The sequence below is a fragment of the Daucus carota genome, chromosome 8, assembly GCF_001625215.2.
Source record: "Daucus carota subsp. sativus chromosome 8, DH1 v3.0, whole genome shotgun sequence".
Classification (NCBI taxonomy): domain Eukaryota; kingdom Viridiplantae; phylum Streptophyta; class Magnoliopsida; order Apiales; family Apiaceae; genus Daucus; species Daucus carota.
This window is the reverse complement of record NC_030388.2, coordinates 30,465,637-30,492,307: the sequence shown is the minus strand read 5'-3', so window position 1 is coordinate 30,492,307 and position 26,671 is coordinate 30,465,637. Positions and strand designations below refer to the sequence as shown.

Below are 26,671 nucleotides of genomic sequence, written 5' to 3'. Positions count from 1 at the left end.
GCTGAAAAATTGATCGCACATCACTTAATATAAAATGAATAGTATTCTGGTTATTAGAGCATGGCGTTGGCTATAATCGTTGGCTAAATGAGATCTTTAAGACATTATGTAAAATTTGTTGAAACTGTAAGACATTTTGCTTCAATAGTGTTGGCTATATTGGTTGCCTATAATTTAAAAATAGTATGTTATTAATATTTTATATTGTTAAAATAGAATATATCAGTTAATAAATGATGTGCAATCTTTCTGCAGATTTCCTACAGACCTGCAGAAATTCGACAAATTTAGTCATCCATAGGAGAGGTTGGCTAAAATTATAACCAGATAAGTATAGTCGGAGTATGAGGTTTTTCGAGATGTTTGGCTAAAAAATTTTACTTTTAGGATGTCAACTCACATTTTAGTTAGGGTTTTCAATGGTTGGAGATGTTGTTAGTGTTTTTGTCATACCCAAAGAATATAACATGATTTTGTATAAATTTCATTAATCTTGCTTAATTGGTCATTAATCTTGGTTTGTACGTACATGTTGTCTTTAGCGTGGACGAGAGGTGTCTATCGTGTATGTGCCATATATTTTCATATGGTATATTTTCGTGTTTGTATATTTGATGGTAAAGTCGGTACCCGCGTTTACAGTTAGTGTATTTAATCTCAAATACATAACTTTTTTAAACTTTTTGTGCATCTTTAATATAAATGTAATAACAAAATTTAATTATATTATAAGTTAAAAGATATATTTTTAATGTATTATTTAAGAAAATATATTAAATCTTAATATTTGCATAAAGTTGTATACAATCTATACATGTATATTATATATATATGTAACTTTTATATAAAAATATATTTATATTGCAAATGAAAACTCAAACACTAAATTTATGGTGCACTCTCGTATTCATGTGCTAATTTTTTGTGTCGTGTATTAAATTGTCAAAGTCTAGATTCTGGATGAACAAGTTATAAGCGATATTTGACTAACACAACTTTTCAAGTGTACGTCAACCATACTTGTTAATCTTAGTCCTTAAAGTTGGGAAGAAACCTTATGACAAGAAGTGCATCTTTGTGAACATTCTAAACTGTTATGACTGGAAATGGTGCTTGTGCATTGTTCACAATGTACGAAATAAGATATGGAAGAATATGTATATAAGTTTACATAATTAGTGTAAATATTTCAGAGAATTGTTCTCCTTTGTCTGCGAGTAATCTCACCCATATTTGGAGGCTGTATATGTTCGTTTATAGCACTTGGCTGTGAGGAATACACACATCAATTAAGTTACCTAATTTCATTGACCTTAGTGTCTTTTTCTACAACAGGGTAGGGAAAGGGAGGTTGAGCATGGTATGCATACTATCAGGTCTCATGGAACCACAGTTGCTAGGACTCACATGCATGATTGGTTTATCTTGCTTTTACTTTCTGTGCGTCAAGATCATTTTAAATATCATACACCCATTCAATCGCTTTGTTGGGAAGGATATGATGTCGGATCTTAAGTATCCATTGAAAGACAACACAGTATCATTATGGACTGTTCCGGTGAGTTTCTTGTACTGAGAAAGGACACTATTTCATATTGATTTTTTGAACTAGCTAGTACTAAAATATAAAGGTTCACTTGGATGGAATGAGGAGAGAATGGAGTGAAATTAAAAATTACGGAGAAATTTGATGATGAAAGAAGAAAGTATGAAAAAATAATGACTAAATATGAGTGAGTCTAAATTTTTTATGATGAAGATTGTAGGAAAACATGATAAAGGAGTGAAATGAGTTTCTCTCCAAAACATGCAAATTAGATTTCTAGTTAAAATAGTTGAAACAGAATGATTGAAAAAATGAAAATTACAAACATTTTCACTAATCACCTCGAATTTAAAATATAAATTTCATTTTATTCCCCTGCATTCCATTTCATCCAAGTTTATCTAGCCTTTCACCATGTCTGGTCTTAATAATTTATTTAGACTCTGGACTTATAACTGATTATCTGTTCTGGTATTATACAGATGTATGCAGTTTTGTTACCTATAATTGTTTTTAGCTCTTCTATATCCTGAGAAGAAGCGTCTATGATCTGCACCACAGTATTTTAGGTGAATATATCCTCTTTCTCTCAACAATTATAGTCTGAGGCTCGAGGTTCTTTTCAATGATCTTTTTCATAACTTCCTATTGAAAAACGTATACTCCGATGATGAGTTAAACATATATACTCATTTTGCAGGCCTACTGTCCGCTGTACTTATAACTGGAGTTCTCACGGATTCAATAAAGAATGCAGTCGGCCGGCCTCGGCCTGATTTCTTCTGGCGCTGCTTTCCTGATGGCAAAGAAGTATGCCAGCCTAAATCATTATAGTTTTACATTTTTGATACTATTATCAGATCTTTATTAATACTCCCATTTTCAGTTGTACGACCAATTCGGCAATGTCGTATGCCATGGTATAACAAATGAGATACGAGAAGGACGTAAGAGTTTTCCAAGTGGTCATGCTTCATGTAAGAACACTTCTTACTTTATAAATACATTAATTGTACAATAATTTTAATAATATATTTGTTGACACTGAAAATCAGTGTGATGCTATGCAGGGTCCTTTGCAGGATTGGGATTTCTCTCTTTTTACTTAGCTGGAAAACTTAAAGCATTCGATCAGAAGGTAAATGTGGAAAAAATTTGTACTGTGTTGCTTCCTCTTCTTGTTGCAGCTCTTGTTTGTGTATCTCGGGTAGATGACTATTGGCATCATTGGCAGGATGTGTTTGCTGGGGGACTCTTGGGTTAGTTCTATTCATATATTTTTTATATAACTATTGTCTTGCTCGAGAGTGACTGTTAATTAAATTTTCTTTCCATATCCAGGGCTTGTCATGGCTACCATATGTTATCTTCAATTCTTCCCACCACCATATCACACTAATGGTAGGCTCTGAAAAATCATTTCACTAAACTTGAGTCTACACTTTTGTGTGATTAAAATTTATTTAGATTGCTTTGTTCCACTATACTAAGGACACTAAGAAGGTGATCACATACTATATTTATGGGGCCATTTGAGGAAATTTATTATTTATACTACATCATTTTTTATTTTTTAATTACATTACTACATCATTTTTTATTTTTTAATTACATTACTGAGTTTCAAGGATAGAACTAGGAATACAATGTATTTATGGTGCTAAATCCGTAAATATTAGTTTTCAAAATAGATGTATGTTGAGTATAGAGAGTGACAAAATTTGAAAGCAAAGAGCAATAATATTTTTATTATTATTAATTGGATTTAGTTGATCGAATAGCAAAGACGGCTCATTATACGTCAGTACCTGATTATCATTATAGAGTTAAATGAGCAAAGTCAAGTATAGAATTTTGATATCATGTTAAGTGATCAACCAGTTCACCTAAAATCTTAGTATATTTATTGTAAGGTTTGATCTTATGTTACACAAACATTATTCAAGAATAATACCCATTCCATATAATAATACTTTATACATACCTTACAAGATAGAGCTACATTACTTACTCACTCGACTCAAATAATTATTATCCTCTTTTACTACATACTTTACAACACAGAGTTACAATATCCACAAGACTCAAATTATTATTTACCCCCTAACTTGCACTTTTCATGGTGCTTCATGGTGCTGCATGTTCTTTGCTACCTAGTTCGTAGTTCCTATTAATAAAATTTTGTCTAAAATATTTGTCAAAAGGAGGTTGAATGTAAATAAAAAACATGTATGTTGATTTATGGTCATGTGATATTAGCCCATCCCTTCAACATGATCAAGCTCAACTCTGTTCTACCTAGAAATTTATATAAATTTTCAGAAAAAATAATAAGAAAAAAGAAAACTGCATGATCGACACATAACATGCATAAAATTTCACTTTCAGAGCTCTATATATATAGGAGAAGAACAAATTTTCTAGATAAAAATTGTTGGCTGGTTCCAATTACTTAAACGGATTTTCTAGTGTGTAACAACCACTTTTTGTTGAGGTGGAGGGCTCTTATTGGCCAAAATCTCATTAATAATCATGGCCCCCTGCAAATGCCCTCCACCTCAACAAAAAGTGGTTGTTGGTGTGTAACCATGAGCACACACTAGAAAAACCCTTACTTAAATAATGGTTTATATAAAATAAAAGATCAAGTAAAACCCCAAATATAAGATTATAGAAGAAGAAAGCAATCTTAAAATAAAAGTCATCAAGAAATAAGTTCAAGAAGAGCATGCATCAGGCATTTGCTCATTCAAGTTCAACCAAACATTTATTAAAAAAACAAAAAAAGTTCAACCAAACATAACCGTCCCAGAATTAGCAGCTAATTTCTGCTTCAAATGCCTGCAAACCATTGCTTGGGTGACCACTTGACGGTATCACTCCTCTGATCCTCTGGTTGCACCTTTTGGTTCTTCACTAGGCGCCTGGAATCCATTGTTAGCACGTGCTCTTTCATTGTTCCAGGCATCCAGCCTTTCCTTCACATAAGAAAGAGTATAGCCCGCGAAGTTACTCACAGAGCTGGGAGGATTTGGCAAAGTTGGAGACCTTGGGATTTCTGGAGCAAAACGCGCTGCCACAGAGTTGGGAGGATTCGGCAAACTTGGAGACCTTGGGATGTTTGGAGCAAAACGCGCTGCCACAGAGTTGGGAGGATTTGGCAAACTTGGAGACCTTGGGATGTTTGGAGCAAAACGCGCTGCCACAGAGTTGAAATTTGCAGTACCAGAGGTTTGGCCTCGTAGGGAAATGCTCTTTGGTGCTGCAGGCTGCAAACTTGGCACGACTGGACCACCAATTTCCTGCAGATTAACAGAGCGCGCTTTCTGATCTCTCTGATATTCCTGCAGTAACAGTGAAGATGGAAAATTTGGCGTAATTAGTTAGTGATCATCAATTAATCAATTATTATAGTTAAATTGTGCATCACAACCAGACAAACTACACATAATTAGTTAGTGATCATCATTTAATTAATTATTTTTCAACGAGTCATCATCGATGCCACAAATGTAAAATTACCCGCAGATGAGCAGAAATATCGTCAAGTGTCAGGGACGGGTCATTCATCATCCTTAGAAGCGTCTCTGGCTTAGGTCCTGTCCCACAAAACAAACCACTCGATAAATTATAAATACCGCACAACACAATTATTGTTTCAGAAAAATATAAATTCTTAAAATTACTCTTCTCTCCAAGAACGTCAAGTGCTTGCAGAAACTTTGCATGAAGCTTATGAGTCCAAGTCATGCGTAAGTTTCCTGAGTTGCAACCATCTGCATCCTTAATTCCAAATGCAGAATTCGATTTCCTCTTCGAGTTTCCTTGTTTTGGACTGCTTCCACCACCATCGCCACTGACACGACTACTAGAATCGCCCTGTTCGTCTTGGCCAACGAATGCAGTCTCGGTTAATGAAGTAGGCAATTCTCCTGTCACTCGAACGATGTGCTGCCAGAGGTTATCAACCGTGTACTGGCCTAGCGGTTTGGTTGCCAGGTAGCACGGCCCATGATTTAGAACCTTCATCGCCATCTCCACGGTACCATCTCTGGCCATCACTGCACATATAAAAAAATATACGAATGCCAAAAAATTGTAACTACATATCTATAAACAGAGAAGAGAAATAATATAACATTCGAAATCATTTGTAATAATAGTAAGTTGATCGAGCTCACAAATGAGAGGAATGTTCATCTGGCGACATTTATCCACGACCACAAAAATTCCCCCTTCTGGCAGTTCAAGATCAGCTATTACCATGTTAAAATAATTTTTTCGAGCCTGGAGCAATGACAGTGCAACCTCAGTTGATTCCGCAGCAGACACTGAAACCAAATCAAAAGATACATTATCAAGAATTAGTACAAAATAAGAGAGGTTTATCAATTTTCCATGAGATTTGACCTTATAATCTAAAAAGGTTAAATGTTGGTCCAATCTCCAGTTTTTTTTTTCCAAAAATAGGGTCAAGTATTGAATTTCAAAACAAAAAAATAAGTGGAAGTATAGGAGTCCATATACCACAGTTTGGTAATCTACAAATTTCTCGTGGACATCAAAAGATTATGATTTGATAGTGCAATTGGAATTAATAGTAATATTACTCGTACTTATAAACTAAACTAAGATCGTCACTGTTCTGCTGTGATAGTAGGATGTGACAGTAAGTGACCAATTAACTATGTGACAGTAAGTGACCAATTAACTAGGTGAGTAAGATGTTTTTTCATTAATTTATATAAAAAATTATCACAAAATTAAAAAAAGTATTATAGTATTTAAAATTAATACTAACTACATAATAAACATAAATTTTAAATCACAAAAAAAAAAATCTTCACATTGCCTCTAGAAACACAATTTACACAAGGAGATTAATCTCCACAATTGAGATTGAGATATCTGACTTTTGATATGAAAATATAGGTCAAAATATGGTAATGCATAATATCTAATTTATATAATATTTTAAACATCTTTATTAAAAAATTCTAAATATATTCATATTCAAATTTATAATAAATTATTTAATTAAGAACTAAAATAATAATATAAATGAAAAATATACATATCCACAGCCAAGCACCCCAAAGTATATATAAGATAAACAAAAATCAACATCTTAATATCCAAAAATTATCCGAGAGGTCCTTTATCATTTTGGTACTTATAGAGTTTTGTGTCGAAGCCCCAAGAAACTAAAACAACTTTTATGGAAAAAAGGATAATCTTTATATACATAATCCAATCTTAAACTCTACTTAACAAATTTGTAACTGGTTCTTGAAAAAGAAAGATGCAGAAAATACATATCTATACAAGTAATTTAGCATCTAGCATAATAATTGGTTGACTTTCAAAAGAAAATTGTAATTTTTATGTACATAATCTATCCTTAAACTGCTTAACCGATTTATAATTGATTTTTGAAAAAAAAAGGATGCAAAAAATACATTCCTTCACAAGTATTTTATCATTTCACATAAATTATTATGAATAATACTAATCTTGGTAGAGTACAATATAATATAACAAGAACTTGAGATGGGATGAGATGGGGTATACTCTCATCCCACCTTCATTTGCTTATCGGGTAGGTGAACCTGAAGGGTTCCAAAAAAATTTAGGATAAAGATGGAGACAGGAATAGATTTCTGGTCTCCATCTAAAATATAATAACGATATAGATTAATTATATCTATGTATTTTAAGATTTTAATCAATGTTATTGATCAAAATTTAGAAAACACAAAAACTAAGATTCTAAAATACCACGATGATGTAATCACAATCAACTTTCTTTTTTGAAAAGCACAATTTTCAAGTATTTGAAAATAAAGTAACATTAGATTTCAAAATATTCATTGAACAAGCCATTAGTTACCTTTGTATAAATGTTGCTCAAGTTTTGATGCATGGGACTGAAGTGAATTTGTGTCGTGATCGATCAATAAAATACGAATATTGGGGGCAAATTCCGGGAAGACACCCCTATCCCCTGAACCTTCACGCCGATCGCCGATATTTTTAACATCCATTTATAATATCGTAGCGAAGAAAGATCGAGTTTACGCAGGTGGAAAAAGAATCGGGAGAAGAAAGATATGAGAAAGGCACGGTCCGAAACTCGGTACAGGGTGCTTTTTATATACAGGCTGTCAAAAGCGTATTAACTGCGATTTTGATAAATTTTATATTGTATATGAATTTCAATATACAGGCTGTCAGAGTGTATTAACTGCGATTTTGATAAATTTTATATTGTATATGAATTTCAGTTGATAGTATCTGATTTTGATTCTATACGAATTCTAGACAAAATATAGCGGAGTTAATGTAGAGTTCCAAAATCTTATAGATTATGTTGAGATTTCAAATATCTTAATGGCCTGTTTGGGAAACTGAATTTCATTTGAAATCCTGGATTTGATCAAATAACCTGTTTGAGAATTTGGATTTGGATTTCATTTGAACATTCAAACTATAAATCTGAATTTGAAATGACAGCTCAAATCCTGTCATTTAGAATTCATCATTTGAAATGAAATTCATGTTTCCAAACGACCTCTAAAATACATTAAAAAATCCTACAAAATCCATCAATTTATGAAGCAAAAAAAAAAGTTCTTCTTTATTTAAATACCATCAGATTTTAATAGATTTTAATAGATTTTAAACAATTTCAATTGAATACCATCGTATTTTTAAGTATAACTAGTTGAGAAGCCGCGCGTTGCGTCGGCCTATAAAAAATTATATTAATGATTCAATATTAATATTTGTAGAATGCAATAATTTGCGGCTATCTATAAAAAGTATATTAATGATCAAAAATTAATATTTGTAGGATAAAATAAATTTTATATTATAAAAATCTTGATGTAATACCAATACTAATATATAAATTTGCAAAATTGGACTATAATTCATGTTGAAAAAATGAAAATAAATTCTACTCATAATCAACAATTTAAAGCACGACGAATTTTATTTGTGTTTTTTTTGAAAAGTAATCACGTTCTTACATTGTCACCTTTCTCCATTTTTTTTGATTGATTGTGCACAAAAACATCTAACTTAAATCCTTGAGATAGTCGTCTATGACTACCATTGCTTGTAGGGACCTTTATTTTTTAATACTGTATTTTTTTCCAGTGTACAAAGTAAATTATATAAAAATTCACAACAAAAAAACATGTCCGATGAAAAAAACAAATATTATAAAAGAATAACCGACAAACATACGCCACTAATGGTTAATTTATTGATACCATCCATCAATATCATGTCAAGACTATATTCTTCTCCCGTGTTTATATTTGATGACTAGATCAATTGAGCACTCCATCTAATCTCATCAAAATAATTTTCTTTCTAACTAATCTCTTTTTAATTATAAGATAAATGAAGAATTTTTTTTAAAATATTATAAAATTTAAGATAGTTCGAGAATTCATAAATACACCCGGATTCATAAATACACCACAACACATCACATTATATATCAATAAAAATATAAATTTATTTTGAATTAACAGGCATAGTGATATGAATTAATACGAAATTTTAAGGATATCAAAAATTTCACATTAGAAATATTAATCAAACTCAAATTTTTAAAGAGCACTTTTGGATAGAAGAATGGGATAAAATCAATGTCTTCACAATAACAAAAACAATAAACAAAATATATTTATAAAAATGTGTTGACAAATATATAAATATTCAAACAATTACCTTTATAAAATTGTTGTTCGAATTCTTGTTTAAGGGACCTGAGTGAAATTCTGTCAGGACCAACCAACAAAAGACGGACATTTTTTCTGGCGAAAAAAAGACTAGCGTTTACATGAGCTACACTAGATGATCCTTTTGTTGCACCACTAATTACATTACTGTGGTCCATTCTTACCGAGATCAGGAAAGGATTTCACGAAACAGACTTTTAAATCTATAAGTCGGAAGGAAAGGAAAATTATGATTATGAAAGGCACGGAGGAGAGTGTCTTATATAATGCACACAATTTTTTTTAGTGGGTCCAAACATGAAGATTTTTATTCGATTTTGGAAGAGATACGATCTATAAAGTTCACATTAAATTGGAGTCTTGTAATATCGTTCATATTTATTTAAATTTAATAATAATTAATATTTTTATTATAAAATTGACATATAATGTATCATTTATAAGTAATTATAAACATTGTTATCAATTGATGAAACATCCACCATTTTTAAGGTTATTGTTCTACTTATTAATTATATTTTGTCCTGCAATTTACAAAAATATTTGTTTTATTTATTGATCAGTATGTAGAACATAATATTTAGGTTATCAAATATTTAATACTATTATAAAATCAAAAAATTGAATTAAAATCTTTTGATTATTGTAACGCCCCCAAATCCACCCTTTCGTGAATTTAGGTCGTCACGGTACGATACTTTCATACACTTGTATTATCATTACAACTCATAATAAAATAAGGTTCACCGTGGACACAACCCCACAGATCTCAGGATCTAATACTCACAAACACTACCTACATAATACAATATTTGATACATTTGGAAAAATTTTAGCACAAGTTTGAACATACTACGTAACCATCCCAAGAAACAACTTTCAAGTCTATACATCCTCACTTCATATATGATACTTAATTTCTCTTTGCTTTGGCGGACAATACTGTTCATCTGCTTTGTTCCACCCTGTCTAACAATATCAGAGTAGCAAGAGTGAGCAACAGTGTGCTCAGCAAGTTCATAATTAACATTTCAAAAATGATATGAGAGGGGATCTCGAAAGTAAACAATAATCACATCTTTAAGTGAATGAAATAATAATCACAACATTAAATGAATGAAACAATAATCACAACTTCAAGTGAATGAAATTCACTTCACATCATAGTGTATTAAAGAGATTCTTATCTGGCAATTCACCGATAATTTGTAAGATGAAACTGGTCATTTCCACCCCGATACAGCAGCGATGCGATCAACTATCGCCGAGTACCGTTCTCCTGCGTAACTTACCCTCACCCGATCACGGCTCGCGATAAGCACGCCCTATCCTCTTTAGCTAGCATAACGAATATCTCTGAGGCCATCGTCGAACTCTTCCGACGTTCCCCGTATTCGTAAATGTCCTCATTTGGGACCAATAATCTCATATATAAATTAAACTCCGTGGTTCACAAGCCACGTTGACCAGTGAGAAAGACATCCTCCAGATTTAAGATTTTCGAATAAAATTAAATGATTGGAAGGATAATCAAAAGTCTTAGATTCGAACAAGGAATCTAGCGAGTATCGTTTAATCGAGACGAAGGTGGTCGATATGAAAAATATACCGACCATTGAGTCAATGAAAGTGATTATTTCCGAACAAAGGAAAATAATCATAATTTATATAATAAATAAAAGGTTGCCCTCTAACAAAGAGAAGCAGCCTCAATACGCAATAATTCTGAATTTTGGATCGAGTTACTCGTAGAGAATAATGGATGGAGTATAACCTAAGTCTAAAGTTATCGGGGTGCAGAAAACAAAAATAATAAAAAGAGTATAGGTTAAGAAATCAACTTGCCTTATTTCCGGATCTTTAATATCAAGTATAATCACATTTAACAGAATCACAACACAAAATTCAGCAAGTCAAAGTAGGGATAAGTGAACTTGCCTTGCTTTCCTTGAAATAAAGTCTTTGCCCAAAACATATATAGATGTGCTTGCTTCCCCAAATAAGAAGGGCTCTTCTAGACAGAAATAAATAATTTAGAATTTTTCTTAAAACAAAGTTCTGACTTCCTACTTAATATATTACTTTATGTTTCATATTACTAAAAATAAATATCGTTCCCGGTGCTTTTCATGATTATTACTGTTATAAAGATTTCTTAATTTAATGCACATTTTAACTATGTGCACTTTAGTCACAAAATTCATTTTGTAACCGGATTTACGGTTTCGCACATCTCATACAAAAACGACCATAACTCCTAATCCGTAAATTCTTTTTCAGTGATTCAAGCGCTCACGCGATCTACTAACTAAGACTTACACAACCATACCAGATATTCTTGTGCTCTGAATCTGTGTACCAGCAGTGGTAATATTTCTCGAAAAATGGGCATTGTTACGGCTTTTACCTTAACATTTCCGTGATTAAACTCTTGTTAATCCCTTCCCCAAACATGCATATCATCATTGTCCTCATATTATAGTTGTACCAAAGTTATCGAGGTTATTTTGTTGAATAAAAGTGAAGAACGAGGCTTCGAAACAATTCTCAACTATTGGTGTCAATACGCAAATTCCAGTTTTATACGACCTTGGTTAAAATACCATAACTCAACAATCTTAGCTTAAATAATACAAGGATTTTGCGTAAGTAAACTAGAAACAATATAGAATATTTTGTCTTCAACAATTATCATCAAAATAGGAGTGTAAGGGTCTCATATGCTCTGTCCAAAACAGGGCAGTAGCCTTATGGCTTCCATTATCCCAGAACTGATCTTCCTTTTGCATTATCTCATTACCAACAAGTCTAAATATCACCAACTTTTACAGGATCCATATTTGGATATTTATCTACAACTTTTATTCTTTGGACAACAAGAGATAAAGGCCATAACATCCTGAAAAATGCTTTCCAAAACAACACTACATCCCTGAAAACAGAAATTCTACCTGCACCTCCTTTACTTCGGCATTTTTAATAAATCGAAATATTAACATATCATGGCCAAATTTTAATAGAGTCTTCAAAAACGTCATATGTATCTCTCATAAAAATTTCATCTCTTAATTCACTCGTTATCATACAGAAACAGCTATGAAAAGGCAGCACACATCAGTGAATCACATTTTCTTACACCCCTTTACTAATAAATTCATAACTCGCAACTTACAAAGTAATTTATCATGAAAGTTTTCAGAGAGCTTCTACAAACTATAAGGAACAATTTTCATGGAGAAACCCATAGTTACATAGGATTGGTTCGATTCGAAACGGGGAACGAAATCGGGTACGTGGAACATTAGTTTTAGTGAATCTGGTACGATGGAACGTATAGGTACGATGGAACGTATGGGTACGATTGGTCCTTTTAAAAAGAATTCTATAATCATATATATAAATTCCATTATAATATACAATTTTAGTTGATAATTTATACATTTATAATTTTTTATAAAGAAAAAGATATTGAATAACAAATAAAAGTACACATTTATTGATAAAATAAATTACTTATCATATGACATAGACATGGATCTATTGTTCAAAACAAGAATGAAGTGTGTTCTTGCGGGTCGTCACTTCCGGCGATCTGGGTCGCGACCCTGAACGTTTCCGTTTGCGTTTCCGACCGTATCGGGTACGAACGATCTAGATCGCGGTTCGTGGCAGCGTACCCGTTTCCTTGTATCTATGGAGAAACCTTAAGATAAATCGGAGTTTATGGCATTCATATTACCTGTGAAAAGTCAGGTCCAGAGATGCCTAGAAGCAGACAGTTTCTGCCTTGTTCTTTCCACCTTCTTCTTGTATTCTCCTTACTTTCATGCTCATCCAACCTCCTTATCTCTTTTTCCATACCTCCGTCTCTACAAACCAGCTCAGCCACAAAATTTAAAGCCATAAAACTCTATCCATGTACCTCCTGCAACTCCATCCCACCCCATGTAATCTCCGCTTCTAAATCAAAGTCAAGCACCACTTCGGTTCAACAACATTACCGCTTTCTTAAGGAGAAGAAAATAAAAAAGGAGAGAATATGGGAAAGGAAGAGGAGAAAGGAGAGTGCCCAGATGGAGAGAGTGAGAGAGGATAGGGAGTGGAAAGATTGTGAGCGGAGAGAGAGATGAGAGTTTTGATATTTTTTTCTTCTTTTTTCTTTTCTTTTTTCTTAGCTTGCCACTTGTCAACCATGCACTCACCCTAAGTGATGAGTCATGACTTCAACTCCCCAGCTTTCAACACATGTCCCTCATGCAATAATCATGCCCCAAATGAATACCAAGTGTCTCTCGGCTCGTGAATTACTAATTTGTATCGTTTTTATCGTAAAAATGGTAGTATAAAAGTTATTCGAAATATCTTCTAAAAATCACGAAACATTTGCCATAGCAAGGTAATATTATAAAAGGTTTATAAATAAAGTTTCAGAATTTTTAAATCATTTTTGAAGTCTTCACGGATTTTGGAAGTTTTAATTCAAAAACCATTCACTCAAAATCCAATTTTTATTAAAACTAATATTTTATAATTTTGAAAAGTCCTAAATATAATAATTATCACTAGGAAACCTTAAAACTAATATTTAAAATTATATTTGTATTTTTCATAATTTATTCTTTAATATATCAATTTTCAAAAATTTAAAAATAATTACTAAACAATTAAGATAGACTACTATAAACACATTTATACACATAAGCACATACGAGTGACAAGTTAGCATCGTATAACTCATAAATTTTCATACCTGACAAGTAATCACATAATTATCATTTATTGTTTAACTAATTAACACAAAATTATGGGTCCTGACTATTGATTATAATATCATTTTAAATAGAAACTAATATTTGCAGCATTCTTTAATAATATTTTTGAAATGTTTAAAATTTATTATTTCCTCTCAAATATTAGCATAAATTAGTAAAATATTTAAATACAAATATCATAAATATAATTAGATTATGCCGAATGTCATAGTTTAAAATGAATATAATTAAAATGTATACATTAATAAAATTCCCGAAAATATAAATTAGTCAATTTGTACATTATTCAGATGTTAAGAAAAATCATTCTATCGGAAGCCATAGATAATAGGCACGACTATATATCACATTTTAACTACTTATGTAAGGTACTAAATTTCCAAATCACAAAATATTTATTTGTAATAATAATTCTTAGTGAAATATTCTGGGTCGTCACATTCTTCCCCCCTTAAAGGATTCCGTCCTCGGAATCAACACTTGTCATCAGTAGAGAGGGATATTCATTCCGTATTTTGGTTTATAACTTTCAAATAGCTTCTTATATCTCATGGATCCCTTAAAACTATTTTGTCCATCTTGATCTTTCTACTTCTCGACTCTTGTATCCTCTAATCCAGTATATAAATATGTTCATAAATTGAATTGTACCATATGAGTTTAAGTATATTCGTTCTCCCATATCCTCCAAATACATTAAAGACGTTTGCCCATACAACGTTTTCTATAGATGTATTATATTACTTGAATGTCATCTAATGTTATAGGAAAACTTAAGTAGTGACAATTAATCATATCAACTTATTTTGAAATCTAATGCTTAAGCCCATAATATCTCTTCTACAACATATATCACCCTTTCATTTAGTTAACCAATCAACAGATGCTAAGTTGTGTTCGATTTTTAATCCGGTTTCAAAATATTCTTGAAATGATCACTAAAATTCAAAGGCATCGGGCATTTCTTTCTGACGTTATTGACCTCAATATTTTAATTCTAACCAAAACTTCTTTCGCATCGAATTTCGTAGTTCCTCTATTGACTAATTACGATTTCCTGAAAGAAAAGCTATCTTGGTAAGTCTGTCACGATATTCACATCATGATTTACATCCATCCATGGTGACCTATTTACAGAAATCTATCTTAATGGGAACTTATTTCCACCTAGAATCTCTAATGGTCATAATAATTTAGAGTTAGTTGTCATTCACTGACATGTGAACATTTAGCTATCCAATTACACAATTTCTCTCCTCATTAAGAGTCATTGATAGTCTCTTTTGATATCCTGGTATATATATTTGTACTTCCTAGATGATTATAATATCTTAGATTATATGTTTCACTCATAATTTCATCTTCCAATGTCTAGAATCTAGGTTCAAAAAGCAATTCTTTTTTTTTTCCTTATCATCCTTCTTACTCAAGAGCTCTTCTTCTGTCATTTACGTGCTTCCTTCTTTAATCGCTCTTTCAGAGTATCTTAAAATTCCTGAAGTCACTTAGCCTCCACAAATATTTCAAATCCTTCTCCGATTGCATGAGCTCAAATCTTGACTTTGGTTAATAACTTTATAATTTATCTAGTCAACTTAGTCATAGAAACTAACATCTTATATCTTTTCGTTCATTTCTAAATATTGACAATGACATTCCTTCTTCGTGGAGAATAGTTTAGGATGTGATCGTAATTTCCTGAAAAAATTTAGACAACTATCTAACCATATTTTGCTTTATTTATGTGATGATAAATCTTTAAATCGATCCCATCTTTCATGTAAATCTCAACTTTTTCACTCTTCAATTGATTTTTTTCTAAGTCAGACATCCAATTTCTTTAGTAGCCACCTCAACATCATATGTTGGATATCTTAGTCATATTCTCATTAATCCCGAAGTATACGAACTCATCTCCGTATGGTGTCGATACACATCTTAGTCCTTTGTAAAAAAAAAAAAAAATCTCCACGGGTCGTGTTATTATTACTATTTTTTTTTACAGTATCGATTTTCAGTGTATTTCACTCTCGTACTTCATCCCAATACATGGAAACCTTTGTCCATACATTGTTTCCGACAAAGCGGTCTGATACTTGGTTGACATATATGGTTACGACAGCCTCAAGTAATGGACAATGATTATATTAACTCCCTTTGAAGTCTAATGCTTAAGTTCATATCAACTCTTTTGTAGTATGAGTCGCTCTTTCATGTAACCTCTAAATCTACAGATTATATGTTGTATTCAGATTTAACCTATACACAAGATATTCTTGGAAATGTCTTGAGAATTCTTAAGTAATTCAAACATCTCTTTTTGACACCATTGATACATATTGTTCTAGGTCTAATCATTATCTATTTCGAATAAATCCCATTAATTTCTCAATTAAACACTTTTTAATTTTCTAGGAGACAATTTACTAACTGGGCGGGTCTGTGCATAATATCCCTTAGTACATCATGATTTGTCATGGGAATCCACTATTAGAATCGACCCTGAGAGGCTCCCTTTTTCACTCAAAATTTCTAGTGGTCTTAATAATCTAGTGCAAGCTTTCATTCATTTTCATGTTACACATTTTAATTGCCAAGTTCGCGATTTCTATTTTCACATTAGGCTACTAGTAATTTCCCTTAATATCCAGCCAAATATTTTTACTTTAAGTTAAAATATTTCGAATTATGTGTTTCACTTGTAATCATCAATTTCAACTTCTCACTTTAACCTTTCATCTTTGTTAGTGGTTTGGCGATCATTCACAAACTTTTATGAGATATCTTAATAATCTAAGAAACTCGGAACTAGATCATCATCTTAATTCTCTTCAATTATAACATTGCTTCGATATTGTAAAGGTCTATAGACACTCCTTTCTCTCATATATTGTTGAAGTTGGGATTTCTTCATTAAATCACATTTGAGAAATTTGCTTACCACTTTTCCTTACGTAATATTTCTGGTGTTGTACATCTAAGCTTGAGATGTTCTCCCTTCCTAAATCTAAAATTTGTGAGTAAATCATCAAATCCTTAAAGATCTTAATCACAAGACGTCTACTATTCCTCCTGGTCCCAGTTCACCGAATTTCAAGAAAATATTAGACACAGTGATCAAATAAATAATAACCTCTAAGTATTCTTTATGATCCATATCATACCTATAAGGACTTCCATGAAACATCTCATGTTAAGTCGATGATATCCTTGTCTCTATTGAATCTTAGGGGAAAAATCTCTTGACCAGTCGAAGATAAAAGATATTTATTCTCAAATTTCCTTTTATTACGTTCTGGTAATCCTAAAGTAGGTGTATAGTCTTATTCGCAACTCATATATGTTCGTTGTTACCTATTGAATCTATCACATCCTTAATAAGTGACTCTTGTAGCCGCTTCACTAGTCCTTCCATTTTCATTATAGCCATTCGTACAGTGCACTAAATATAAATGTGGGACCTCGTAACCATTTGTCGAAACTTCACTTTCCATGAAGTGATAATCTTGATAAATTTTGATATTAAAGTAAGATCTCTTTAATCATAGAGGTTAACTACCTTCTTGCAACAACTAGGCTTTACTACGCTAATGTACTATTCTTCTGGCTTAAATTATTGGTAGAACTTTTTGCTCCCTTTTTTCTCCACAACCCATTATTTTCTCATAAAACATGTCTGAACTCATTAAACTGAAATTGCTTCAATCACAGTGGTTATTTTCTACATCTACCTTCTTGCACCAAATAGACTTACTACGCTTAATATACAAATCTTTTGACTTGGAACATTGGTAAAACTTTATTGCTTGTTTCTTATCACAAATTTTTTTTTCCTAGCATTCAATATATATTGGTGACTAACTCTAACATATGCCAATCTTTACTATCTTGAAAGAAATAAGATAAGGTTCAAACTATTAATTTCAAGTTTCTATATAAACATATCCTCAAAAGGTATTATCTCTTAATCATCTACATTTTTCATTAGCTGCTCCTTCGAGCACAAACATTCAATAACCAACGTATTTGTGGCAATCATTAACATAAAAGATCTGGTAATTCCTAATCATTGTGCATGTTTTATCTCGGTTAAAAGAGCTTCCAATGACATCTGATATTCGATAGCATATCTCACAATCACATTGAAATCGCGAGCACTCATTTTGTTTCCCATGGATGTAGTAAACTCTATATCCGGGTTTTCCTTTTGAAGTAATTGGTATTCTCTAATAAAACTTTTTTTTTTTAGAGTAATTAATTCCTTATGTGTTGGTTAGGTAATATATATATTTCTCTTGTTTAACGATAAACTAATCATTTGGTCTCAGATAGTTTTAGAAAGTCATCTATCGTATAGCCAAATGGTCACCATTAAATAATGGACTGCTTATCGGTGACTAAACTTTTAGGTTCTCTTTTCTATCTTTATAGGTGATCTGTTTTCTATATTTGAAATAACTAACTAACCCTTGGATAATACACCTTGGGCGTTCTCTTCTGCATATATCATTATCCATAAGATGGTCTTCTATGACCTGTTTAAACTACTGGCATTGTACGGTCCTCTTTAATTGATCTTTTTCCTTAAATTCAAAATGTTTTCATACTGATGGTATAAATTTTACATCTTCTACTAATTATCTTGAGAAAATTCTCAAACTTTCTCTTCTTACTGATATAGTTCTTTAAAAATAATTATTTCCCCATTACGTCTATTATATTTCTTTAAGCCAAAGATGCGTTGTTGATATCTTCTAAAGTGGCGGGTCAGTTAAAAACTTATGGTTTAAATCCTTTGTATAGTATATAGGTCCACTCACATGAGTAATCGTCATGACAAATCAACTTCTAGAGATTTCAATCCTCTTCACTTTGAGTACCTCAACAAATTTCAATTGGCTTCACATTCTACAACTATCATTCCATTTTTAGTTAATTGTTAAGAGAATCAATTCTCAAGTGATTCTTTGAATACTAAAAATTTACCTAGTAAACGGATTTGTAATCTAGCTCAAGTTATTTATATTATGCCTTCGATAGTTATCATTTATGCTCAATAAGTAGTGGTTGTTGTATTCTTATCTTAAACACAAATAATTACATAACCTTCTTCATTTCCACTCTCATCTTCTCGGTATAACTAATCCTATCCACAATGCTTTTGTACGTAGTAGGGATGACACAAATCACATTTACCATATATGTATTAGATATACTTATTCTCGAAAGATCCTTTTTTTTTTACTTAAAGAAATTGAAATCACACATGATTGGTTTTAGGTTAGGATCTCAATTTCGGTTCTGGTTTTCTTTTAAAAAAATGTGTTCACTTTGGTCTTCTTCAGGTTTAGCTTGAGTGATTACCCAAATATTTCACTTTGATGATATCTCTTTAAACACTTGCAACAAGATTTTGGGTTATAAGGATCAAATAAGTAAGGTAAATATAACTAAGTAATACTATTATCGTATTTGGGGTCATAAATCTTTAAACACAATAACTCAAGTTTTAAGTATGGAAAGTATCACAACCAAATATACAAAGGTACAATTAGGAGACTGGACATGTATGGCAGTTCCTCAGTAAATTGATAGGTATATCTCCATATGTCTTTTATATGTGTATCATCCTAACTTCAGTTCCAATAATAAAACCTCAGAATAGTACTTTAATCTCAACACCGATAGCTTGACGCCCTCCACCAACCAAATAGATAATAACTCCTTAGTGAAGCAATCCTTCTGAATAGCTTGGAAAGAGTTAGTCTAATCCAATTTGCAGAATCCTCTCGTATGACTCCAAAATGATGTACAATTTGATTAAATATCTTGAACATGAAATCTTACAGCTTTTAAAAACTAAGTCCTTCTTTAACTAAAATAATCTAAAAGATGAGTGATATATTCAATCATTTTCTATCAATCAACAATATATCTTATATGCATCCAACTTCACTTCATTTCTTACTTTGAATAACTCACTTCAATGATTATTCTATTCCTCATATATAATTTAATGAAACTCTATACTAACTATGGGATAATATGAATGTGCTGTGAAGATACGAATAACGAACTATTCTGAAGGTATGTCTTTAATTAACAATCAATGTTCAAAATTGATTTGTTGACCTTTCCATATACAAGGTAAAGTTTCATCACTTCACCATTTATCACATCCATATGCTACTCATCAACACTAACCTTTACAGGAATTAGATTGAATGAGAATAATGGTATTGGTAAGATTACTTGTTATTCAAGGTCTTTTGTAAAAGGGTTAAACTGAGAGATCAATATGATCAGTGAACATCTGATACGTTATCATTAGGACAATCGTCAAAGTACACAAGGTGGCCAGCCTTTAGTACACTAATGAAACGCAACAGACCAATCGGTGGCGTCCCACCTAAATTTTGACACACAGACAAATAGTCTTTATCCCTTATATGAATAAGGTTGTTCATCTCAGTTATACCAAATGATATCAAAGGTTGAGGAGGGATACAAGAAATATGCAGAACTCCAAAAGCCTGTATGGTTTAAAATGTAAGCATTCTCAATAATAGTCGTAAAGGGGTTTTTTTTTATAACGACTTCTAATGTAAAACTACAGCTACGCTAGGAAGTTTCGACGTCGTGTAAGGATACAACATAGTAAGAATATATCACGACCTTCGAAGTAATATATCACGATTATTAAATCTTTCAGCAGTTTACCTTCAAATGTGGAACATGTAGCTGCATCTCTATTTGAATCCATCTCCGGTGTAAAAGTAACTATTTTGGACTCATCCTCGTCGTCAACAAAATCTTGGGTGCAGAGTGTGCTAGTACCTAAGCAGAAGAATCCTCAGAGTCATTCTCTAATACCATATAATCTTCAATAATGTCACTGTTAGAGACCGGTCATAGTCAATACAATCTCCCTGGTGAGAAGTAGGGAACCTGTCACGGTTCTAGGGGAGGTTGACACCTAATTTTAGTGACGTTCTCTTATCAATGACAGGGTCACTTCTTAGTTCTTCATTTTACGGTTTAGAGATAACCCTTACTTAGTCTCTCGTACTATATCTAGAAAGACTTTATTTATAATATTAATATATGCTACTATATTCATATATCTTCTTAATAGTCCAATACCCACTCATACTATAATATCTCTCTCGCCGTATTATATTCCTAGGGGTTCGTAATCCTAAGAATATAACTACAGCTCTGATACCAACTCTGTAACGCCCCCAAATCCACCCTTTCGTGAATTTAGGTCGTCACGGTACGATACTTTCATACACTTGTATTATCATTACAACTCATAATAAAATAAGGTTCACCGTGGACACAACCCCACAGATCTCAGGATCTAATACTCACAAACACTACCTACATAATACAATATTTGATACATTTGGAAAAATTTTAGCACAAGTTTGAACATACTACGTAACCATCCCAAGAAACAACTTTCAAGTCTATACATCCTCACTTCATATATGATACTTAATTTCTCTTTGCTTTGGCGGACAATACTGTTCATCTGCTTTGTTCCACCCTGTCTAACAATATCAGAGTAGCAAGAGTGAGCAACAGTGTGCTCAGCAAGTTCATAATTAACATTTCAAAAATGATATGAGAGGGGATCTCGAAAGTAAACAATAATCACATCTTTAAGTGAATGAAATAATAATCACAACATTAAATGAATGAAACAATAATCACAACTTCAAGTGAATGAAATTCACTTCACATCATAGTGTATTAAAGAGATTCTTATCTGGCAATTCACCGATAATTTGTAAGATGAAACTGGTCATTTCCACCCCGATACAGCAGCGATGCGATCAACTATCGCCGAGTACCGTTCTCCTGCGTAACTTACCCTCACCCGATCACGGCTCGCGATAAGCACGCCCTATCCTCTTTAGCTAGCATAACGAATATCTCTGAGGCCATCGTCGAACTCTTCCGACGTTCCCCGTATTCGTAAATGTCCTCATTTGGGACCAATAATCTCATATATAAATTAAACTCCGTGGTTCACAAGCCACGTTGACCAGTGAGAAAGACATCCTCCAGATTTAAGATTTTCGAATAAAATTAAATGATTGGAAGGATAATCAAAAGTCTTAGATTCGAACAAGGAATCTAGCGAGTATCGTTTAATCGAGACGAAGGTGGTCGATATGAAAAATATACCGACCATTGAGTCAATGAAAGTGATTATTTCCGAACAAAGGAAAATAATCATAATTTATATAATAAATAAAAGGTTGCCCTCTAACAAAGAGAAGCAGCCTCAATACGCAATAATTCTGAATTTTGGATCGAGTTACTCGTAGAGAATAATGGATGGAGTATAACCTAAGTCTAAAGTTATCGGGGTGCAGAAAACAAAAATAATAAAAAGAGTATAGGTTAAGAAATCAACTTGCCTTATTTCCGGATCTTTAATATCAAGTATAATCACATTTAACAGAATCACAACACAAAATTCAGCAAGTCAAAGTAGGGATAAGTGAACTTGCCTTGCTTTCCTTGAAATAAAGTCTTTGCCCAAAACATATATAGATGTGCTTGCTTCCCCAAATAAGAAGGGCTCTTCTAGACAGAAATAAATAATTTAGAATTTTTCTTAAAACAAAGTTCTGACTTCCTACTTAATATATTACTTTATGTTTCATATTACTAAAAATAAATATCGTTCCCGGTGCTTTTCATGATTATTACTGTTATAAAGATTTCTTAATTTAATGCACATTTTAACTATGTGCACTTTAGTCACAAAATTCATTTTGTAACCGGATTTACGGTTTCGCACATCTCATACAAAAACGACCATAACTCCTAATCCGTAAATTCTTTTTCAGTGATTCAAGCGCTCACGCGATCTACTAACTAAGACTTACACAACCATACCAGATATTCTTGTGCTCTGAATCTGTGTACCAGCAGTGGTAATATTTCTCGAAAAATGGGCATTGTTACGGCTTTTACCTTAACATTTCCGTGATTAAACTCTTGTTAATCCCTTCCCCAAACATGCATATCATCATTGTCCTCATATTATAGTTGTACCAAAGTTATCGAGGTTATTTTGTTGAATAAAAGTGAAGAACGAGGCTTCGAAACAATTCTCAACTATTGGTGTCAATACGCAAATTCCAGTTTTATACGACCTTGGTTAAAATACCATAACTCAACAATCTTAGCTTAAATAATACAAGGATTTTGCGTAAGTAAACTAGAAACAATATAGAATATTTTGTCTTCAACAATTATCATCAAAATAGGAGTGTAAGGGTCTCATATGCTCTGTCCAAAACAGGGCAGTAGCCTTATGGCTTCCATTATCCCAGAACTGATCTTCCTTTTGCATTATCTCATTACCAACAAGTCTAAATATCACCAACTTTTACAGGATCCATATTTGGATATTTATCTACAACTTTTATTCTTTGGACAACAAGAGATAAAGGCCATAACATCCTGAAAAATGCTTTCCAAAACAACACTACATCCCTGAAAACAGAAATTCTACCTGCACCTCCTTTACTTCGGCATTTTTAATAAATCGAAATATTAACATATCATGGCCAAATTTTAATAGAGTCTTCAAAAACGTCATATGTATCTCTCATAAAAATTTCATCTCTTAATTCACTCGTTATCATACAGAAACAGCTATGAAAAGGCAGCACACATCAGTGAATCACATTTTCTTACACCCCTTTACTAATAAATTCATAACTCGCAACTTACAAAGTAATTTATCATGAAAGTTTTCAGAGAGCTTCTACAAACTATAAGGAACAATTTTCATGGAGAAACCTTAAGATAAATCGGAGTTTATGGCATTCATATTACCTGTGAAAAGTCAGGTCCAGAGATGCCTAGAAGCAGACAGTTTCTGCCTTGTTCTTTCCACCTTCTTCTTGTATTCTCCTTACTTTCATGCTCATCCAACCTCCTTATCTCTTTTTCCATACCTCCGTCTCTACAAACCAGCTCAGCCACAAAATTTAAAGCCATAAAACTCTATCCATGTACCTCCTGCAACTCCATCCCACCCCATGTAATCTCCGCTTCTAAATCAAAGTCAAGCACCACTTCGGTTCAACAACATTACCGCTTTCTTAAGGAGAAGAAAATAAAAAAGGAGAGAATATGGGAAAGGAAGAGGAGAAAGGAGAGTGCCCAGATGGAGAGAGTGAGAGAGGATAGGGAGTGGAAAGATTGTGAGCGGAGAGAGAGATGAGAGTTTTGATATTTTTTTCTTCTTTTTTCTTTTCTTTTTTCTTAGCTTGCCACTTGTCAACCATGCACTCACCCTAAGTGATGAGTCATGACTTCAACTCCCCAGCTTTCAACACATGTCCCTCATGCAATAATCATGCCCCAAATGAATACCAAGTGTCTCTCGGCTCGTGAATTACTAATTTGTATCGTTTTTATCGTAAAAATGGTAGTATAAAAGTTATTCGAAATATCTTCTAAAAATCACGAAACATTTGCCATAGCAAGGTAATATTATAAAAGGTTTATAAATAAAGTTTCAGAATTTTTAAATCATTTTTGAAGTCTTCACGGATTTTGGAAGTTTTAATTCAAAAACCATTCACTCAAAATCCAATTTTTATTAAAACTAATATTTTATAATTTTGAAAAGTCCTAAATATAATAATTATCACTAGGAAACCTTAAAACTAATATTTAAAATTATATTTGTATTTTTCATAATTTATTCTTTAATATATCAATTTTCAAAAATTTAAAAATAATTACTAAACAATTAAGATAGACTACTATAAACACATTTATACACATAAGCACATACGAGTGACAAGTTAGCATCGTATAACTCATAAAATTTCATACCTGACAAGTAATCACATAATTATCATTTATTGTTTAACTAATTAACACAAAATTATGGGTCCTGACTATTGATTATAATATCATTTTAAATAGAAACTAATATTTGCAGCATTCTTTAATAATATTTTTGAAATGTTTAAAATTTATTATTTCCTCTCAAATATTAGCATAAATTAGTAAAATATTTAAATACAAATATCATAAATATAATTAGATTATGCCGAATGTCATAGTTTAAAATGAATATAATTAAAATGTATACATTAATAAAATTCCCGAAAATATAAATTAGTCAATTTGTACATTATTCAGATGTTAAGAAAAATCATTCTATCGGAAGCCATAGATAATAGGCACGACTATATATCACATTTTAACTACTTATGTAAGGTACTAAATTTCCAAATCACAAAATATTTATTTGTAATAATAATTCTTAGTGAAATATTCTGGGTCGTCACAATTATAATTTATGCAATTTTAAAAAAGTGGATAATCCATAATTTATACAATTTAAAAAAAAACTCCAAAATTCTAACACAAATGTTAACACCATATAACTTTTCTCTAAGTTTTAAATATATACAACACAATTCTTTGACACATCATTATTAGCTTGTGGGTCCTTCATAGGCCATTTTATAATTTCTTTCAAATCCGCCTTTAATCTTCAAAATAATTGGTTGTAATTAATATGTATTGTAAATAAGAGGAGATCTGAGTGTAAAGATATCATAATTTAAGTTTGAGGAAGATCTAAAGATAATATTAGAGATATGATATGTTTATAAATTTAGGAATATCTAAAACATATTTGATATGGCACAAAGTTACGAGCGTGTATTATATTGGAATTTTAATGTATTATTTTTAGTCTATAGATTTTAATGGATCGTATGTGATTTTGATTTTGTGTGGATTTTTGATAAAATGTCATAGAGTTAATAAGATTTAAGCATAATGCTTCAAAATCTCATGGATTTTGGTGTGATTTCAAAAAACTTAGGGGCTGGTATTGTATCATGACTTTTAATGACAAATTTGGGAGGATGACTTTAATGGATTTTATAGACTTTTAATGACTCTCGTTGACTTCTTAAGATTTCAAAAACAATTCATGACTCCCGAGACAATGACTTTTAAAAACTTTAACGGACTTTTTTTTTACAAATTCATAACTTTGAAATACTTTAATAGACTTTTATTAAAATCATATAAAGCCTCTCTGAAACCCTCTAGACCTTTTGTTATACCCTCTCGATCTTCTGATATACCCAAGTTGGGTTTATATACTATAATACTGTTTACTGAATCATATTTATAAACATAATGTTAATTGTGACCTTGTATCAGATTTTCGTATTCACTTTTGATACTATAAATTTACAGATTTTAGAGTTCGAGAATTATGTGTTTTTCACTCTTCATATTTAATAATGATGTGTTTTGATACCATAAACGGACTGATATAGCTCAAGTACGTAGAGTTGTTGGAAGACTGATCATGTTGCCTTTAATACTGCAACATTTTTTGTCTACTTAAGTAGTCAGTAGTGCTTCTCGTCGATACAGAATTCTGCTTCACTTGATTCAGTCACTATATGTGGATTGTTAGGCTTGAAGGTGTACGGATGTTTAATTGGTGGGTATGGCCTTTGCATGGCATATATGCCTGGTAGGCTCTGAATGTAGCTGAATATTCGTTGTATGCTTATAACAAGATT

At 32.0% G+C, this 26,671-nt stretch overlaps 2 protein-coding genes across 2 annotated transcripts; one reads left to right on the top strand and one right to left on the bottom strand.

The window, feature by feature from the left end:
* Positions 1–1,096: 1,096 nt before the first annotated feature.
* LOC108198537 (putative lipid phosphate phosphatase 3, chloroplastic) lies at positions 1,097–3,055 on the top strand. Its single transcript, XM_064083834.1, has 7 exons — positions 1,097–1,131; positions 1,336–1,558; positions 2,064–2,115; positions 2,247–2,356; positions 2,433–2,523; positions 2,617–2,805; positions 2,888–3,055. Exons 1-7 carry the CDS (start codon positions 1,097–1,099, stop codon positions 2,956–2,958), a joined length of 771 nt encoding a protein of 256 aa, XP_063939904.1. The 3' UTR covers positions 2,959–3,055.
* A 1,367-nt stretch (positions 3,056–4,422) lies between these two features.
* Positions 4,423–7,590, bottom strand: LOC108198536 (two-component response regulator ARR1-like). The gene is made up of 5 exons (XM_017366290.2): positions 7,437–7,590; positions 5,728–5,877; positions 5,233–5,607; positions 5,069–5,145; positions 4,423–4,890 (listed from the first exon to the last, which is right to left on the bottom strand). The coding sequence occupies exons 1-5, from the start codon at positions 7,588–7,590 to the stop codon at positions 4,423–4,425; spliced, it is 1,224 nt and encodes a 407-aa protein (XP_017221779.1).
* Positions 7,591–26,671: the final 19,081 nt, after the last annotated feature.

What these genes read in the sequence shown, in the direction of transcription:
- LOC108198537 (XM_064083834.1), top strand. Translation starts at nt 1,097, where the DNA reads ATGACTGGAAATGGTGCTTGTGCATTGTTCACAAT. An exon ending in GCTTGTGCATTGTTCACAAT is followed by an intron (nt 1,132 to 1,335) that starts GTACGAAATAAG and finishes TTTCTACAACAG; the next exon opens with GGTAGGGAAAGGGAGGTTGA. An exon ending in TCTGCACCACAGTATTTTAG is followed by an intron (nt 2,116 to 2,246) that starts GTGAATATATCC and finishes CTCATTTTGCAG; the next exon opens with GCCTACTGTCCGCTGTACTT.
- LOC108198536 (XM_017366290.2), bottom strand. Translation starts at nt 7,590, where the DNA reads ATGGATGTTAAAAATATCGGCGATCGGCGTGAAGGTTCAGGGGATAGG. An exon ending in TGAGCAACATTTATACAAAG is followed by an intron (nt 5,878 to 7,436) that starts GTAACTAATGGC and finishes ATTTGGTTTCAG; the next exon opens with TGTCTGCTGCGGAATCAACT. An exon ending in GATGAACATTCCTCTCATTT is followed by an intron (nt 5,608 to 5,727) that starts GTGAGCTCGATC and finishes TTATATGTGCAG; the next exon opens with TGATGGCCAGAGATGGTACC.